A 20,138-nucleotide genomic window follows, 5' to 3' on the forward strand; every position below is an offset into this window, starting at 1 on the left:
TCGCCGGGTCCCGTTTTTGCGTACTTCCATATTGAATACGGGGTAAAGCGGGCACGGCCGTGATACTTTTCCGCCTACAAAAGACGCAATGTAGGCGAAAAGTCTGGGAGGCGGAAAAGTATCGCGGATCCGCTCTAACTGAATACGGCTCTTGGTGTTAAAACCTGTCCAATGTGACAAACGATATATCGTGCCTCATAGTGCATCGTGCCTGACATTGGCAGATCTGAAGATGCAATGTACGACCTGCAGGGACGCGCATCGGCATTGTGATCGTGAGTGAGCACTCGCGATTTGGGCATATTTTACCAGATTTGTCATCACGATGCGTCGGAATCGGGCAAATCATGTCGGGCAAATATCGCTAAGTGTGTAGGCACATTTAGGGCTATTTCACACACAACGGATTCGTCCTTCTGGCAAAAAAATGTACTTTTTTAATTTCTGTTTTACAGATTGAAAAGAGATTCAAAGACGCGGCAAAAACATTACTCACGGCTCAAAACCGTTCCCTGTGAATGGGACTGATCCACAGAAAAAAAAACAGATTTTTTTTGCTGTTCTGACAAAACTGTTGTGTGTGAAACTAGCTTTCGGGTTATGTATAGATTATAGTCCTCAGAATATCGTTTTGAATGAACAGAACACAAATATCCCAAGGTGAGACCTGACTGATGTGCAAGACTCACCTGGAGACTCAGACAAACATTCATTTGACCATTTTGTCGTATTGTTATGTTTTGTAGATTATAAATTACTGCCTGTTACTTAAAAACAAAAACACTAAAACCAATTTCCCCTTTCTCGATCTCCGGCACTTCTGATTGGTGTGTTCTCCAAGCGGTTTGCGGTTAGCTATAATTGTGAATTGTAAAAGTTCTGTAAATGTTGTATCCTACAAACAAGAGTGGCCACAAAAAAAATTGTTGCATATCTAGCTTATAAGTAGGATAGCTCACATTTATGTACCTCATATCTAAACTGTAAATTCTAAATGTAGCCTAGGATCTTAGCGCATAAAAAAACGAAGACAAAACACTCTGAACAAAATGATTTCTCTTATTCACATTTAGGGGCCTATTCATTAAACATTAAAATTCTCTGGAGATAATTAGCTTTAGAACTCTCATGGAGTTCTAGCTAATTATAGGTGGAATTCATCATTCCACCTCTCCATAAGTATCTATTCCGAAAAGCTGTCATTTTTGCGATGACAGCTTTTCGGGAAATAGATACTTTTCCCTCTCTACACTACCTTATCGCATCTGGAAACAGTGCTGCGCATGCGCTGTTACATCTGTAAAACCAGCGCATGCGCAGCACTGCCTACAGATGCGTTAAGCTTCGTACCCCCCCGATCCCCCCCCCCCAACCCCTTTCCGCTCACCTCCCCCCCCCCCCCCGACTTAAAATTATTTTTCTAAACTTTCTTGTGCTCTGCTGGGGAGCACACATGTCCGACCAGCCTCCGGAGCCTGAGGACGGAGCAGAGCGCAGGAGGGACTCGTCGGGGGACCTGCACATGCCGATACAGGTAAGTGGATTCTGCTATTCGCCACCTCACAGTGGTGAATAGTAACTGCATCAAATTCCGAAAATTGATAATTTTCGGAATTTGATGAATACCACAATTTCCACATCCCCATACTAATAGGCCGCTTAATAATAGTAGTGATAACTGGTACCTGCCACTCTGCTATGGTAAATCAGTGCTCAGCAATAGAGTAGTGTCATCTAGTGGTCAGTGCTGGTAGTGCATTACCATTAAGCAATACTAGCATATGCAGCCCCTATGAGAATATTATGAACCTGAGTGGAAGGCTCCACTAAAATGAGTCCTGATAAACAAATATCATCTACATCACAGGTTCTCAAACTCGGTCCTCAGGACCCCAAACAGTGCATGTTTTCCATGTCTCCACACTGAATCAAGTGAAATAATTAGCTCCACCTGTGGACCTTTTAAAATGTGTCAGTAAGTAATGATTAGACCTGTGCACCTGCTAGGTGACCTGCAAAACGTGAACTGTGTGGGGTCCCGAGGACCGAGTTTGAGAACCACTGATCTACATAATGAAATACTGATGCAGCAATATTTATTTCAGTTTTTAGCTCCTCCAATATAACCAGGTTACAGATATTGGAGGTGAATCAGATTAGCGCAACATTAGCCACAAGTACACCGTAACACCCGGATACGTGCATGGAACTAAATGTGGATACTCACCCATACGCCGGATTGCACGCATCTCTGCGACCGCACCACCCTATCTACGTAGATGCGTGGCTTCATAGCCGCCATCGTTATCAGTGGGCACTTACACCAAGTCTATCCTTGTAGCAGGACATCAGCCGTAAATCAGACCTAGATGCCCGCTGGTGGAGCGCGCAAGTTCCCCCCGCAAAACGCACTTGCATGCAGCTCTGCACCAGCCCAATTGTTCCTTTTAAATTAAATAGATTACAGACGTGATACTGCGGCGCGCCACAGAAAATGGACTAAAGTCTACTCCATCTGTAGAGTTTAGCCCAACAGCGCTAGGCCGCCCAGTCTCGCTTAGCGCCATATGTACAGGAGAATGAATCCCAGCTCATATACCTTATTCATAGAACCCTCCAGCGCACATCCGGTATTTTATGACTGATCCTAAATCTTCAGTGTCTGTCACTTTAGGGATCATTATCTTTGCTACGCAGCTCTATATTATTGACTTATAGATTGACATCACATGGCCCATTCTAAGCACCAGCAATCTGGGAGACGCTCCATCATTTCAGCTGTCAGCGGCCTCCTGCCTTTCCCTCACACTCCTCTTGGGAGACAAGGTTAAGCAGAGAGGCCGCCTCTGTGTAAGGGATAAATGTCCCCAGCATCTGTCACTGATTCCTTATGGGTGATCAGGGACCAGGCTAGAAGGGAATTGCCAACTACGCCACATCTGTGAGATCTTGTCAATAACTCAGCTTTACAGCTTGGACCTGCCTAACATACCGAGTACCTGAGCCTCCCTCACTGATCTCACTCCCTGGTTATAGCACAGCCAGGGACCTGCCTAACATACCGAGTACCTGAGTCTCCATCACTGATCTCACTCCCTGGTTATAGCACAGCCAGGGACCTGCCTAACATACCGATTACCTGAGCCTCCCTCACTGATCTCACTCCCTGGTTATAGCACAGCCAGGGACCTGCCTAACATACCGAGTACCTGAGTCTCCCTCAATGACCTCACTCCCTGGTTATAGCACAGCCAGGGACCTGCCTGACATACTGAGTACCTGAGCCTCCCTCACTGATCTCACTCCCTGGTTATAGCACAGCCAGGGACCTGCCTAACATACCGAGTACCTGAGCCTCCCTCACTGATCTCACTCCCTTGTTATAGCACAGCCAGGGACCTGCCTAACATACCGAGTACCTGAGCCTCTTTCACTGATCTCACTCCCTTGTTATAGCACAGCCAGGGACCTGCCTAACATACCGAGTACCTGAGACTCCATCACTGATCTCACTCCCTGGTTACTGCACAGCCAGGGACCTGCCTAACATACCGAGTACCTGAGTCTCCATCACTGATCTCACTCCCTGGTTACAGCACAGCCAGGGACCTGCCTAACATACCGAGTACCTGAGTCTCCATCACTGATCTCACTCCCTGGTTATAGCACAGCCAGGGACCTGCCTAACATACCGAGTACCTGAGTCTCCCTCACTGATCTCACTCCCTGGTTATAGCACAGCCAGGGACCTGCCTAACATATCGAGTACCTGAGTCTCCATCACTGATCTCACTCCCTGGTTATAGCACAGCCAGGGACCTGCCTAACATACCGAGTACCTGAGTCTCCCTCACTGATCTCACTCCCTGGTTATAGCACAGCCAGGGACCTGCCGAACATACCGAGTACCTGAGCCTCCATCACTGATCTCACTCCCTGGTTACAGCACAGCCAGGGACCTGCCTAACATACCGAGTACCTGAGTCTCCATCACTGATCTCTCTCCCTGGTTACAGCACAGCCAGGGACCTGCCTAACATACCGAGTACCTGAGTCTCCATCACTGATCTCACTCCCTGGTTATAGCACAGCCAGGGACCTGCCTAACATACCGAGTACCTGAGTCTCCCTCACTGATCTCACTCCCTGGTTATAGCACAGCCAGGGACCTGCCTAACATACCGAGTACCTGAGTCTCCCTCACTGATCTCCCTCCCTGGTTACAGCACAGCCAGGGACCTGCCTAACATACCGAGTACCTGAGTCTCCCTCACTGATCTCACTCCCTGGTTATAGCACAGCCAGGGACCTGCCTAACATACCGAGTACCTGAGTCTCCCTCACTGATCTCACTCCCTGGTTTATAACACAGCCAGGGACCTGCCTAACATACCGAGTACCTGAGTCTCCCTCACTGATCTCACTCCCTTGTTACAGCACAGCCAGGGACCTGCCTAACATACCGAGTACCTGAGACTCCATCACTGATCTCACTCCCTGGTTATAGCACAGCCAGGGACCTGCCTGACATACTGAGTACCTGAGCCGCCCTCACTGATCTCACTCCCTGGTTATAGCACAGCCAGGGACCTGCCTAACATACCGAGTACCTGAGCCTCCCTCACTGATCTCACTCCCTTGTTATAGCACAGCCAGGGACCTGCCTAACATACCGAGTACCTGAGCCTCTATCACTGATCTCACTCCCTTGTTATAGCACAGCCAGGGACCTGCCTAACATACCGAGTACCTGAGTCTCCATCACTGACCTCACTCCCTGGTTACAGCACAGCCAGGGACCTGCCTAACATACCGAGTACCTGAGTCTCCCTCACTGATCTCACTCCCTGGTTATAGCACAGCCAGGGACCTGCCTAACATACCGAGTACCTGAGCCTCCCTCACTGATCTCACTCCCTGGTTATAGCACAGCCAGGGACCTGCCTAACATACCGAGTACCTGAGCCTCCCTCACTGATCTCACTCCCTGGTTATAGCACAGCCAGGGACCTGCCTAACATACCGAGTACCTGAGTCTCCATCACTGATCTCACTCCCTGGTTATAGCACAGCCAGGGACCTGCCTAACATACCGAGTACCTGAGTTTCCCTCACTGATCTCACTCCCTGGTTATAGCACAGCCAGGGACCTGCCTAACATACCGAGTACCTGAGTCTCCCTCACTGATCTCACTCCCTGGTTACAGCACAGCCAGGGACCTGCCTAACATACCGAGTACCTGAGTCTCCATCACTGATCTCACTCCCTTGTTATAGCACAGCCAGGGACCTGCCTAACATACCGAGTACCTGAGTCTCCCTCACTGATCTCACTCCCTGGTTATAGCACAGCCAGGGACCTGCCTAACATACAGAGTACCTGAGTCTCCCTCACTGATCTCATTCCCTGGTTATAGCACAGCCAGGGACCTGCCTAACATACCGAGTACCTGAGTCTCCATCACTGATCTCACTCCCTGGTTACAGCACAGCCAGGGACCTGCCTAACATACCGAGTACCTGAGTCTCCCTCACTGATCTCACTCCCTGGTTATAGCACAGCCAGGGACCTGCCTAACATACCGAGTACCTGAGTCTCCCTCACTGATCTCACTCCCTGGTTATAGCACAGCCAGGGACCTGCCTAACATACTGAGTACCTGAGTCTCCATCACTGATCTCACTCCTTGGTTATAGCACAGCCAGGGACCTGCCTAACATACCGAGTACCTGAGTCTCCCTCACTGATCTCACTCCCTGGTTATAGCACAGCCAGGGACCTGCCTAACATACCGAGTACCTGAGCCTCCATCACTGATCTCACTCCCTGGTTACAGCACAGCCAGGGACCTGCCTAACATACCGAGTACCTGAGCCTCCCTCACTGATCTCACTCCCTGGTTATAGCACAGCCAGGGACCTGCCTAACATACCGAGTACCTGAGCCTCCCTCACTGATCTCACTCCCTGGTTATAGCACAGCCAGGGACCTGCCTAACATACCGAGTACCTGAGTCTCCATCACTGATCTCACTCCCTGGTTATAGCACAGCCAGGGACCTGCCTAACATACCGAGTACCTGAGTTTCCCTCACTGATCTCACTCCCTGGTTATAGCACAGCCAGGGACCTGCCTAACATACCGAGTACCTGAGTCTCCCTCACTGATCTCACTCCCTGGTTACAGCACAGCCAGGGACCTGCCTAACATACCGAGTACCTGAGTCTCCATCACTGATCTCACTCCCTTGTTATAGCACAGCCAGGGACCTGCCTAACATACCGAGTACCTGAGTCTCCCTCACTGATCTCACTCCCTGGTTATAGCACAGCCAGGGACCTGCCTAACATACCGAGTACCTGAGTCTCCCTCACTGATCTCACTCCCTGGTTATAGCACAGCCAGGGACCTGCCTAACATACCTAGTACCTGAGTCTCCATCACTGATCTCACTCCCTGGTTACAGCACAGCCAGGGACCTGCCTAACATACCGAGTACCTGAGTCTCCCTCACTGATCTCACTCCCTGGTTATAGCACAGCCAGGGACCTGCCTAACATACCGAGTACCTGAGTCTCCCTCACTGATCTCACTCCCTGGTTATAGCACAGCCAGGGACCTGCCTAACATACCGAGTACCTGAGTCTCCATCACTGATCTCACTCCCTGGTTATAGCACAGCCAGGGACCTGCCTAACATACCGAGTACCTGAGTCTCCCTCACTGATCTCACTCCCTGGTTATAGCACAGCCAGGGACCTGCCTAACATACCGAGTACCTGAGCCTCCATCACTGATCTCACTCCCTGGTTACAGCACAGCCAAGGATACAGAGCACACGTCACAGTGACCTGTACTACACATGTATAATGACCTGCACCCAAGACCATTGCAGGACATAGGGGCCATACTGCACATATAAAGCAATGTCCACTGTCATACCAGACATGCATCACTTCTACATTATTATATAAATAAGAGACTTGTAATCTCTCTCCCCTCTCTCTTCTCCATCCCTGTCCTCTCTCTCTCTCTCTCTCTCTCTCTCTGAAAAAAAGAGCTAAAGTTAAGGGACATTGGGCCTGATTCAGACCCGCTCGCAGGCGGGTCGATGGCCGGGCAGTGTGCACGAGCGAGCCCTGAGGCAAGTGAGAAATCACTCGCTGCGGCGCTCGCATCCAAAAGGGGCGGCTGTCGATGTTGATCGACAGCTCGCCCCATTTGGTAGGCGGGCAGGGGGGGATGGCTGGCCAAATGGAGGCATTCCTGAAGGAACTCCTGCATTTTGGGGGCGTCCCCTCTGACATCACTAGCATGTCAGTGGTGAGGGGCTTGCGAAGGACGAGACCCTACCACAAGGGTCTCGTCGCAAGCCCGATGGTCACGACAATCGCGACCATCATCTGGCCGCTCGCTAAAGCTGTGGGTGGTCACCCACAGCTTAGCGAGCGGCCAGGAGGCCGAACAAAAAAAACCAGGCGGCTGTCCTGATTCAGAGCGAGCACTCGCTTTTTGCGAGCGCCTCTGAATCAGGCCCCTTATCCAATGTACTATGAACTGCAGTTATTCAGAAGGGTTCGGGAATAATAACATAAAGTCTTGTATGTAATTTCACCTATAATTTACTATGCAGACTATGCCTATAAATTAGAATATAAATCCAGTTGTGGTTTAGCAATCAGATAGTTATTCATCTAAAGTGTTGTAACCAATTTATTACAACTATAACTTTATGTGCATTTCTTATTATTGATGTATGTAAATTTGCAAATATTTAGTGACGACTGCAGCGTTATAAAATATAGACTAAGAGACAAATGCTTTATAGTGTAGTAACTTACCTTACACCAAAGCTCTTGAAGATCAAAACCTGTGAGGAAGGATATTGTATAAGTTTAAGAGGGGTATTCAATATGAAAGGTTAACTTCCCTGGCGAAGTTAACGTTTCATATCGGAGTTTTTTTCTGCGTTAAGGTATGGTGCGCGCTCCCGCTTATCCCCGTATTCAAAATAAAATTAACGAAAATGGGAAACTCCGAAGTTGGATTTGCGTAAAGTTACGAATTTTTCCTTAAAATAATTGTAAGACCCCCCTAAAGTTGTAAAAACATGGGGGATCACTATGGGTACCCCCGTTTTAGCCTTTAATTGTAAGTCGGGGATTTAAATAGCCGCAGCAGGTGTTTTTTTCCCGACATTGAAGAAGTGATGCAGAAGAGCACTTAGGTTAATTTTTTCGTTTTTTTAAGTGGTCCCATCAAATTAGGGGTACATGATAATGGGTACTAGCATATTTTTAAGTCCCTAAAGTAAGTTTTTAAAAATTCTGCATTTGTGCACCTGCCGCTATAAATCTATTCTAGAAAACACGTGCCGCATACATGCAGAATAGCCCTGAACCTATTTCCCTATTCTTAAACAATTTTTTCCCATTTTTTTTTTTACCCCAATTTTTAAATTCATTTTTTGGGGTGTCCCTATTTTTTTTTAAAACTTTTTTTGACACAGTTCTTTTTTAAATGTCATTCCCAGGGGTGCAGGCCATTTTTTTTAAGCCTGCACCCCTAAACCCCAATTCTGCACTTTTTTTCGACACCTATTCAATGGTGAAAACTTATCCCCGTTTTTTAGCAAAGACTTTTCAAAACTGCAATAAGTCTTTGAAATTGAATACGGTGTAAAACTAAAACCAGTGATATTAACGCAAAAAAGTTAAAAAGTGCGATATTAACGCAATAAACGATGTTATCGCACCCATATTGAATACCCCTATAAGTGTACAAGGTAATTACCGCATATACATACATTCTACATTAATAGTACTCAGGTGGGCTTTCCCAAGCTGGCCCACTCTACCTCTCTCTATATATTACTATAATAATTAGCTTGGGTGGAGGCACTAAACACAAATACCCTAGAGCAGTGGTTCCCAAACTGTGTGCCTAGGCACCCTGGGGTGCCTCGGGACACTTGCAGGGGTGCCTCAGGTTGGTGGTCTAGCACAAACTAAAATTATTTATGGTAAGTGTAATGTAAAATATGTGGACAAACAGAAGCGCAAACCTGTCCACCACCACATAACTGAGCCTAAGGATGACAGGGGAGCACAATTTACTTTACTACATTTTTTTCTGAATTTTTCAATAACAAACTTTTGGCTTAGGGGTGCTGTGAAAACAATGCTGATACTCTAGGGCGCCATGATTCAAAAAGTTTGGGAACCACTGCCCTAGAGTATTGATAGTGTTACACAGCCTATTACATACTTAGGCGCAAAGAATTAGGAAACGTCTGCACAAAATATTTCATTCACAGTAGCACAAGTTACTGCTTAGGGAAATAAGTAGGGGAATTGTAGTACATCTTATAGAGCAGGGCTTGACAAATTTTTGTAAAATCTAGGAGCCAGCTTAAAACTTTAGGAGCCGAACCATCGCCCGAGACCAAAATATATGAAAACTTGCAGAGACCACACAGTATGAGCCCAAATTCATATTATGCCATACAGTGTGAGCCCAAATTCATATTATGCCATACAGTGTGAGCCCAAATTCATATTATGCCACACAGTATGAGCCCAAATTCATATTATGCCATACAGTATGAGCCCAAATACATATTATGCCACACAGTATGAGCCCAAATTCATATTATGCCACACAGTATGAGCCCAAATTCATATTATGCCACACAGTATGAGCCCAAATGCATAATATGCCACACAGTATGAGCCCAAATTCATATTGTGCCACACAGTATGAGCCCAAATTCATATTATGCCACACAGTAAGAGCCCACATTCATATTATGCCATACAGTATGAGCCCAAATTCATATTATGCCACACAGTATGAGCCCAAATTCATATTCTGCCACACAGTATGAGCCCAAATTCATATTATGCCATACAGTATGAGCCCAAATTCATATTATGCCACACAGTATGAGCCCAAATTCATATTATGCCACACAGTATGAGCCCAATTTCATATTATGCCACACAGTATGAGCCCAAATTCATATTATGTCACACAGTATGAGCCCAAAATCATATTATGCCACACAGTATGAGCCCAAATTCATATTATGTCACACAGTATGAGCCCAAAATCATATTATGCCATACAGTATGAGCCCAAATTCATGTTATGCCACACAGTATGAGCCCAAATTCATATTATGCCACACAGTATGAGCCCAAATTCATATTATGCCACACAGTATGAGCCCAAAATCATATTATGCCACACAGTATGAGCCCAAATTCATGTTATGCCACACAGTATGAGCCCAAATTCATATTATGCCACACAGTATGAGCCCAAATTCATATTATGTCACACAGTATGAGCCCAAATTCATGTTATGCCACACAGAATGAGCCCAAATTCATATTATGCCACACAGTATGAGCCCAAATTCATATTATGCCACACGGTATGAGCCCAAATTCATATTATGCCACACGGTATGAGCCCAAATTCATATTATGCCACACGGTATGAGCCCAAATTCATGTTATGCCACACAGTGTGAGCCCAAATTCATGTTATGCCACACAGTGTGAGCCCAAATTCATGTTATGCCACACAGTGTGAGCCCAAATTCATATTATGCCACACAGTATGAGCCCAAATTCATATTATGCCACACAGTATGAGCCCAAATTCATATTATGCCACACAGTATGAGCCCAAATTCATATTAAGCCACACAGTAGGTCCTAAATTCATATTATGCCACACAGTATGAGCCCAAATTCATATTATGCCAAACAGTATGAGCCCAAATTCATGTTATGCCACACAGTATGAGCCCAAATTCATGTTATGCCACACAGTATGAGCCCAAATTCATATTATGCCACACATTATGAGCCCAAATTCATATTATGCCACACAGTATGAGCCCAAATTCATATTATGCCACACAGTATGAGCCCAAATTCATATTATGCCACACAGTATGAGCCCAAATTCATATTATGCCACACAATATGAGCCCAAATTCATATTATGCCACACGGTATGAGCCCAAATTCATATTATGCACACAGTATGAGCCCAAATTCATATTATGCCACACGGTATGAGCCCAAATACATATTATGCCACACAGTATGAGCCCAAATTCATATTATGCCACACGGTATGAGCCCAAATTCATATTATGTCACACGGTATGAGCCCAAATTCATATTATGCCACACGGTATGAGCCCAAATTCATATTATGCCACACAGTAGGTCCTAAATTCATATTATGTCATACAGTATGAGCCCAAATTCATATTATGCCACACAGTATGAGCCCAAATTCATATTATGCCACACAGTAGGTCCTAAATTCATATTATGCCACACAGTATGAGCCCAAATTCATATTATGCCACACAGTATGAGCCCAAATTCATATTATGCCACACAGTATGAGCCCAAATTCATATTATGCCACACAGTATGAGCCCAAATTCATATTATGCCACACAGTATGAGCCAAATTCATATTATGCCACACAGTATGAGCCCAAATTCATATTATGCCACACAGTATGAGCCCAAATTCATATTATGCCACAAATTATGAGCCCAAATTCATATTATGCCACACAGTATGAGCCCAAATTCATATTATGCTACACAGTATGAGCCCAAATTCATATTATGCCACACGGTATGAGCCCAAATTCATGTTATGCCAGACATTATGAGCCAAAATTCATATTATGCCACACAGTATGAGCCCAAATTCATATTATGCCACACAGTATGCACCCAAATTCATATTATGCCACACAGTATGAGCCCAAATTCATATTATGCCACACAATATGAGCCCAAATTCATATTATGCCACACGGTATGAGCCCAAATTCATATTATGCACAAAGTATGAGCCCAAATTCATATTATGCCACACGGTATGAGCCCAAATACATATTATGCCACACGGTATGAGCCCAAATTCATATTATGCCACACGGTATGAGCCCAAATTCATATTATGCCACACGGTATGAGCCCAAATTCATATTATGCCACACGGTATGAGCCCAAATTCATATTATGTCACACGGTATGAGCCCAAATTCATATTATGCCACACGGTATGAGCCCAAATTCATATTATGTCACACGGTATGAACCCAAATTCATATTATGCCACACAGTATGAGCCCAAATTCATATTATGCCACACAGTAGGTCCTAAATTCATATTATGTCATACAGTATGAGCCCAAATTCATATTATGCCACACAGTATTAGCCCAAATTCATATTATGCCACACAGTAGGTCCTAAATTCATATTATGCCACACAGTATGAGCCCAAATTCATATTATGCCACACAGTATGAGCCCAAATTCATGTTATGCCACACAGTATGAGCCCAAATTCATATTATGCCACAAATTATGAGCCCAAATTCATATTATGCCACACAGTATGAGCCCAAATTCATATTATGCCACACGGTATGAGCCCAAATTCATATTATGCCACACAGTATGAGCCCAAATTCATATTATGCCACACGGTATGAGCCCAAATTCATATTATGCCACACGGTATGAGCCCAAATTCATGTTATGCCACACGGTATGAGCCCAAATTCATATGCCACACGGTATGAGCCCAAATTCATATTATGTCACACGGTATGAGCCCAAATTCATATTATGCCACACGGTATGAGCCCAAATTCATATTATGCCACACGGTATGAGCCCAAATTCATATTATGCCACACGGTATGAGCCCAAATTCATGTTATGCCACACGGTATGAGCCCAAATTCATATTATGCCACACGGTATGAGCCCAAATTCATGTTATACCACACGGTATGAGCCCAAATTCATATTATGCCACACGGTATGAGCCCAAATTCATATTATGCCACACCGTATGAGCCCAAATTCATATTATGCCACACCGTATGAGCCCAAATTCATATTATGCCACACCGTATGAGCCCAAATTCATATTATGCCACACAGTATGAGCCCAAATTCATATTATGCCACACAGTATGAGCCTAAATTCATATTATGTCATACAGTATGAGCCCAAATTCATATTATGCCACACAGTATTAGCCCAAATTCATATTATGCCACACAGTAGGTCCTAAATTCATATTATGCCACACAGTATGAGCCCAAATTCATGTTATGCCACACAGTATGAGCCCAAATTCATATTATGCCACAAATTATGAGCCCAAATTCATATTATGCCACACAGTATGAGCCCAAATTCATATTATGCTGCACAGTATGAGCCCAAATTCATATTATGCCACACAGTATGAGCCCAAATTCATATTATGCCGCACAGTATGAGCCCAAATTCATATTATGCCACACGGTATGAGCCCAAATTCATATTATGCCACATGGTATGAGCCCAAATTCATGTTATGCCACACAGTATGAGCCCAAATTCATGTTATGCCACACAGTATGAGCCCAAATTCATATTATGCCACACAGTATGAGCCCAAATTCATATTATGCCACACGGTATGAGCCCAAATTCATATTATGCCACACAGTATGAGCCCAAATTCTTATTATGCCACACAGTAGGTCCTAAATTCATATTATGCCACATGTGGGATAATGAGTAATAAGTGCATAGGATGCGACATGTGACTTTTTTTTGGGGGGGAGAGGCAGAGGCGCACTTGGGGAGGGTTGAGGCAGAGGCGCACTTGGGGAGAGTTGGGGCAGAGGCACATTTGGGGATGGTTGGGGCAGAGTGGCGCACTTGGGGAGGTTGGGGCAGAGGCACACTTGGGGAAGATTGGGGCAGAGGCACATTTGGGGATGGTGGGGGCAGAGGCACATCTAGAGATGGTTGAGGCAGAGGCACACTGGTAGAGGCTATTGTAACTGGCTGATATTTGAATATCCCTCATCGCCTCCCATGTGGTTGTGGGGCATGGCATCCCTGGTGCGGCAAGAGACTGCAGAGCCCTGGGTGCATCCCGGCAACAGCATATTGGGGAGGGGTTTATGGAAGTGTACACTCAGCATACTTGCCTACCCTCCCGATTTGGTCATGTGCCTCCCTAAAATCAGCTGCCGACCCCTCCCCCCCGCATTTACATGAAAATCCTCGGCAGCAGGGGGGCCTGTGACGTGATTCATGCTGAATCGCGTCATTTTGGCCCTGCCCCCTGCTTCAGAATGTCGGATTTATCAACATGGTATAGCCAGAATGACGCATTCATGTGGCCACGCCCCCCACTCCACCAGCCACGCCCCCAATTTTGCCGATCTGGCTGTCCCCTTCTTGTATTTTATCACCTCTTATACTCCTCTCACACTACCGAAATAACCTGGGTTATTCCCAGGTCGACCCGGATCATGGCATGGTGTGAAAGGGTCCCTGAAAAATAACCCGGGTCGAGTGAACCAGAAATCCAACCGTGGTAGCGACCAGGATTGAACACGGAAACGACCCGGGTCACAGTGCAGTGCGAACAGTCTGGGTTATCCGACCAGGGTCTAAACTGAGCTGATTGGTGGCCGTGGAGCAATCACCACCCACTATGACTTCACAAGTCTATCAGGGCAGGCCTGGGTTCGGTGTGAACGGGGCCTACCTGGGAATAACCCAGGTCGAAGATGTAATATAAACAGCAACTGACCTGGTTCTCATCCAGGACTGACCCATGTTCAAAATCCCAGGTCGGACCTGGGATTTCGGTGTGAAATCCAAAGAAAACTGCACTTTGGGTTGGTTTATCATTTAATTTATGTTATTATAACTGGATTTTGTCATTAATTAATTTACCTGTTCAGCATAGTTCTGCTAATGAATAATCAGGGGAGGGAATTCGCTTTTACTTGATCTGTTGCAATCTCTCACGTTGTTTACGATTGTAAAGCGCTGCGCACCTGAATATGCTGCTGCTTTATAATAAATGTTAATACATATCCAATAATGTTACTGTCATTTCTATTTTATAGCTCTTTCTGCTGCTGCCAGCAGATTTGTATTCGCAGTGCTGAAGAAACACCGTCTTACATAGAAATTCCATGTACTAGTTCCCCTGACTGCATTTGTTGCTGTAGAAATGTACAGAGAATTGCCGATGTTTAATTAATTCCCCCCGACAGCTCATATTTCAGATACAAAATGTTTGCAGGATTAGTACAAATACCTCTCATTCCAAGAATTAGTGCTGATAATGATTTTTTTCTGTGGGATCTGATCTGTTTTAATATTTCTGCATTAACGTGTTTTTCTCCTGTGCCTGTTCCCTTCCCACACACACTAATAGTAATATTTCTTTGTTTTCTAGGTTATTTTGATACTGACAAAGCTGTATGATTTCAACTTGGGGAGCGTGACGGAGAGCTCCCTCTGGAGGTGAGAGCAAGAATGCAGTCGCCTTTTCTGTTCAAGCTGTGATTTTAGTTAAACTCTTATTTCCACTTGTTTAAATGACTTTGACATTTAACATTGTTTCATATAGAGGTGTATTTCATGCCACAGTAATAGGCATCTGAATTATTGGAGTCTCACACTACAGATTTGTACTGTAGGAGGGAACTTAGGGCCTGATTCGATGGTGGCCCAGTGTGCATGCGCAAGACCCGGATAGCGACGGGCAAACCGTCGCTCCGGGTCTCGTACCAAAGGGGGCGTGCTGTCGATGTTGAGAGACAGCACGCCCCCCTTGGGTGGACGGGCCGCGGAAGTGGCTGCCCAAACGGAGGCGTTCCCATGTGAACGCCTCCATTTGGGGGCGGCCCCACTGTCATCACAAGTGATGTCAGTGGGAGAGATTTCGGCTCTGAGAGCCGAAATCTCTCTGGGGCTTGCGGCAACGAGACCCTACCACAAGGGTCTCGTCGCAAGCCATCATCATGGCCGCTCGCTATAGCTGTGGGTGGTCACCCACAGGTATGTGAGCGGCCAGGAGGCCGCTCTAAAAAACAAGAAGGCCGACCCTGATTCAGAGCGAGCGCTCTGTCAGAGCGGGCTCTGAATCAGGGCCTTGCTCCTCCCATTATATAGCTCCTCATATCCTACCATTGCCCCTGTCACAGGAAGCCCTGTCCTCAATAACGCATCACTCATCTTCTTAAATACTCTGTGCTGCTGGAACACTGTTCCTTGCACTATACAACTCTGTCTGTGGGTTCTTTCTGCCTCAATTCCCCTCCTCACATCATGTCACTGCCCCTGTCATATGCAGCCCTGTCCTCACTAACACATTGCTTATCTCCCGATATACTCTGTGCTGCTGGGGACCCTGCTCATTCCACTATATAACTGTCAGACTGTGGCTTCCTACTGCCTCCATTCCATGCTAGCCAACATTATGGCAGCCCCCTCTGGGAAGGGGCAGACAAGTCAGCCAAGTTGGGGGGGGGCATGGCGCGGCACAGGGGGTGCAGCTGGGAATATTACCAGACAATAGGGGTGGAGCAGGGGAGTGGCAATGTGATCACTTCATTTTGGCCCCGCCCCCGCGGATGACCCAGGACGCCAGAGGAGCTTCTGGGTCATAGGCCCGGAATTCCCTCCATCGCAAAGGGCCGCTCTTCCCGAGAGAGCTTCCCTTTGAGGTGTTCGTCATGCATTCCGCCCAGGGCCCAATTACTGCCTCTGACATGATCTGCGCACTTATTTTCTGCTGGGAACATTTAGATGATATAATTGGCTTCAGGCTGTAACACACACATGCACACGGTATACGTTTATAAAGCCGGCGTACGGAATCCCGACAGCCGGCTTCGAGACTACTTAATCCCTGCGAGCGTTAAATGACAGGCATCTAAATCTAGATGCCTGTCATTTTAACGATGCCGGGAGACTGGCACCTGGCATCCCGATCGAAGTAATGCCGGGCGCGGACAGCTGCGGGGGGAGGGTTAGGTTTAGGGCTCCCGGGGGGGACTTAAGGTTAGGCACGCCGCCTGGGAGGTTAGGGTTAGGCTAGGGGGAGGGAGGGTTAGGCACTCCCGGGGGGAGATTAGGGTTAGGCTGCGGGGAAGGGGGGGGGGTAGGTTTAGGCACTTAGAGGGGGGATTAGGGTTAGGCACGGGGGGGAGGTTAGGGTTAGGCACCCTAGGGGGTAAAATTAGGTTAGTTTATATTTACATGGGGACGATCGGGATTTCCTCCTCTGTCGGGCTGCAGCTGCCGGGATTTGACATGCGGCCAGCGGTGAATCATACCGATTCCCATGCACACACACACATACACACGCACACACACATACATACACACACACATACACACATACACACACACACACATACACACACACACACACACATACACACACACACACATACACACGCACACACACATACACACACACACACATACACACACATACACACACACACACACATACACACATACACACGCACACACACACACACCTGAGTATGCGGCCAGACAATGAAGATTGAGCACCATAAAGGGCACAGATGCTAGTGAGCCTCACCACATAGTGGAAATGAGGGGGGTGATTTAATATTCAGCAGTGTTCCACCATACATCACGGCAATGCCTGACTGCGCACAGTGTCACTAATAAGTAAGGAGTCTTCGTTCTCTGCTCCCCTCTATGGTTTGCAAAGGGGCGCAGGGGCCGGAATCCCGGATATTCTATAGTTTTACTTTTGGAAAAAAATATTTTCTAAACTTTATTTCCTATACTGACATCCGGTGGTGGCAACAGAGATTAGGGGACGGAGGCGGTACTTGTACCACCGCTGTATTTGCTAAATAGTCTTCCTGATATTTTGGGGAAGCTATTCCAGGGGTGCTGCTATTGTACCTGTGAGCTCCTTTAATCCAGAGTCCTCAGTCCTATTGTGTCTTCATGTTTGTATTCATTTGTATGTTGTACTTATTCTGTACAGCGCTGACGGACATCTTAGTGCTGAAACTGTAAACTACAAATATTAAAACTAAATGTAAAAGTTTATAACTTATTTGTAGATTATGTTATCAGGAAATAAATATCATTAACTTACCTCTCGTGTCTAAGTGTATCCAAGGTGCAGCGTACTCTGGACCTCATTCAGAGTCTCTCGCAAGATGCGATCGCTCGCTTGCAAAAAGAGGCCGGGTATGCAAATCAAGCGATCGCTCTTTGCGCTGTAAAGACGCCCTCTATGTCATAGTGAGCGATGGCAGTTAGCGTACGCTGGACTATAAAACCTCCCACCTGTCACTTGCAGCACACGTCATCTCCGGGAAGAGTCTGATTAATCGTGAACATCGAGGGCCATCGGAGCTGCTCGCAGCGCTTGGGGTCGACCTAACCTACCCCAAGCACTGTGAGCAGTCCAGGCTAAAAAACAACCAAGTCACGTGTGTAATGACGCTACTTTGCTAATTACGCACACCCATAAAACACCGTTCTGCCGGTCAGACACGCCTGCGTTCGCACAACCACTCCCCCATTCACAAGCACCTTCCCCTGTTACCACACACAAACGGCGCTATCTGTCACTCAAAGTAGTCACCTGTCTGTGTACTACGAGCGCTCGATTGTACATCGCAGACGCTAGTTTGCGCGCGCGCACTGCGACTTAGACGCTTGGGCAGACGGGCGAAAATCGCTCCTTAGCGAGAGACTCTGAAGGAGGTCCTGTGTGTAGTTGTGACCAATTTGCAAATAAAAGGCATCAAACATTACAATTATAAAGACATTTATGGAGATAAATTACAGACGTGATAAATGATCTCAGGAGTTAGATAATAGTGATTCGGGGAGGTTGGGGGAGGCGGGGGCTGCGTGGTGATGCGAAACGCGTTCCCATGTCCCCTGCACTTGCCTCTTAGGATCTCCCGGAGTGGAGCCGTATAAAGTAGCTGCTGTATTTCATGCAGGGGATTTTAGCATGATTAATTGAACTTTTCCTCACAAGGTTTCCCTTTAGGGGTCCTGTGCGTGATGAGGACACCTTTATCCCCTCCTGAGGGAACATTCATTAGACCTGACATGGCTGCCATTATTAAAGCATCTATTATTTAGGTCACCCGGCCCTTTACCTCTAATTGCTTTGTAGATGACCTTTAACGGGGACCTGATGTGAAGAAGAACTTGTGCATCTATCAATCTTTGGTCCTCCGAGGAAGCCCCACAACAAACGGGCATCTCTGAAGATAGTTAGGTTACTAATTTTAACCACAGTCATGATTTATTAATGTGCCTGCTCGCCGCAGATGCTGTTTTTAAGTCTTGGCCGAGGTTCCCCGAGAATCAGCACATTCGGAACAAGACTGCAGATCCCGCTGACATTTCCCGGTTTTGTTAATTAATTGTTCCGAGTCTTTAATCACTAAGGAGCCTGTTTTCCAGATGTTTGTTCCTGTTGGCCTTCTCTCCATCGGGAATGTATTACGTCTTCCCCGCTATGTATAAAATCTTAATACTAATGTATCTGGCTTGTCTGACCGAGGAATAAAGCTGAATTAAGCGCTTGCTGAATGCAGAACACATGTAAAAAATATATATGCTTTACACAAAATGGAGTCTGTAACGTACATCATAGCAAACTCTTATAGGGCTCTATTCATTATGTTATTTATCGGGGTCCGGACAAACCCCGATAATTAACATTTCAACTCGCAGCTAGCGCCGGAGAAATTCATCATTGCTCCGGCGCAGAGACAGGCGATCCGCAAATCAGCTTTCTCCCCGAATCTTTTCACTGCTCCTTTCAGCGGCGCACAAAAGCCCCGGCGTCCAGCAGAAGGAGCCGGACAGGGGCGGAAGGATACGGAAGTATCTCTCTTCGCAACCCGAATGTTCCCGCAGTCAAGATGGCGAATGCTCCTGCAGTCAAGATGGCGAATGCTCCTGCAGTCAAGATGGCGAATGCTCCCGCAGTCAACATGGTGAAGCTCCCGCAGTCAAGATGGCGAATGCTCCCGCAGTCAACATGGCGAAGCTCCCGCAGTCAAGATGGTGAATGCTCCCGCAGTCAAGGTGGCGAATGCTCCCGCAGTCAAGATGGCGAATGCTCCCGCAGTCAAGGTGGCGAATGCTCCTGCAGTCAAGCTCCGAAAATATTATATTTTTTTAGGACCTTGATGCAATTCCTCTTTTCCCAGTGAGGTGGGCAGTACGGAGAGAATTTCATAGGAATTCA

General features: G+C 46.5%; 1 protein-coding gene across 1 annotated transcript in view; it reads left to right on the top strand.

Moving 5' to 3' along the window:
* Positions 1-20,138, top strand: part of LOC148439514 (uncharacterized) — a 377,087-nt gene that overhangs the window by 313,169 nt on the left and 43,780 nt on the right. The window contains exon 2 of the mRNA XM_088464648.1: positions 15,318-15,385. Within this exon, the coding sequence (XP_088320774.1) occupies positions 15,318-15,385 (68 nt within the window). The remainder of the gene's footprint in view (positions 1-15,317; positions 15,386-20,138) is intronic.

Source organism: Taudactylus pleione, unplaced genomic scaffold (genome assembly GCF_031769625.1).
Source record: "Taudactylus pleione unplaced genomic scaffold, aTauple2 ptg001726l, whole genome shotgun sequence".
In the NCBI taxonomy this organism is placed as follows: domain Eukaryota; kingdom Metazoa; phylum Chordata; class Amphibia; order Anura; family Myobatrachidae; genus Taudactylus; species Taudactylus pleione.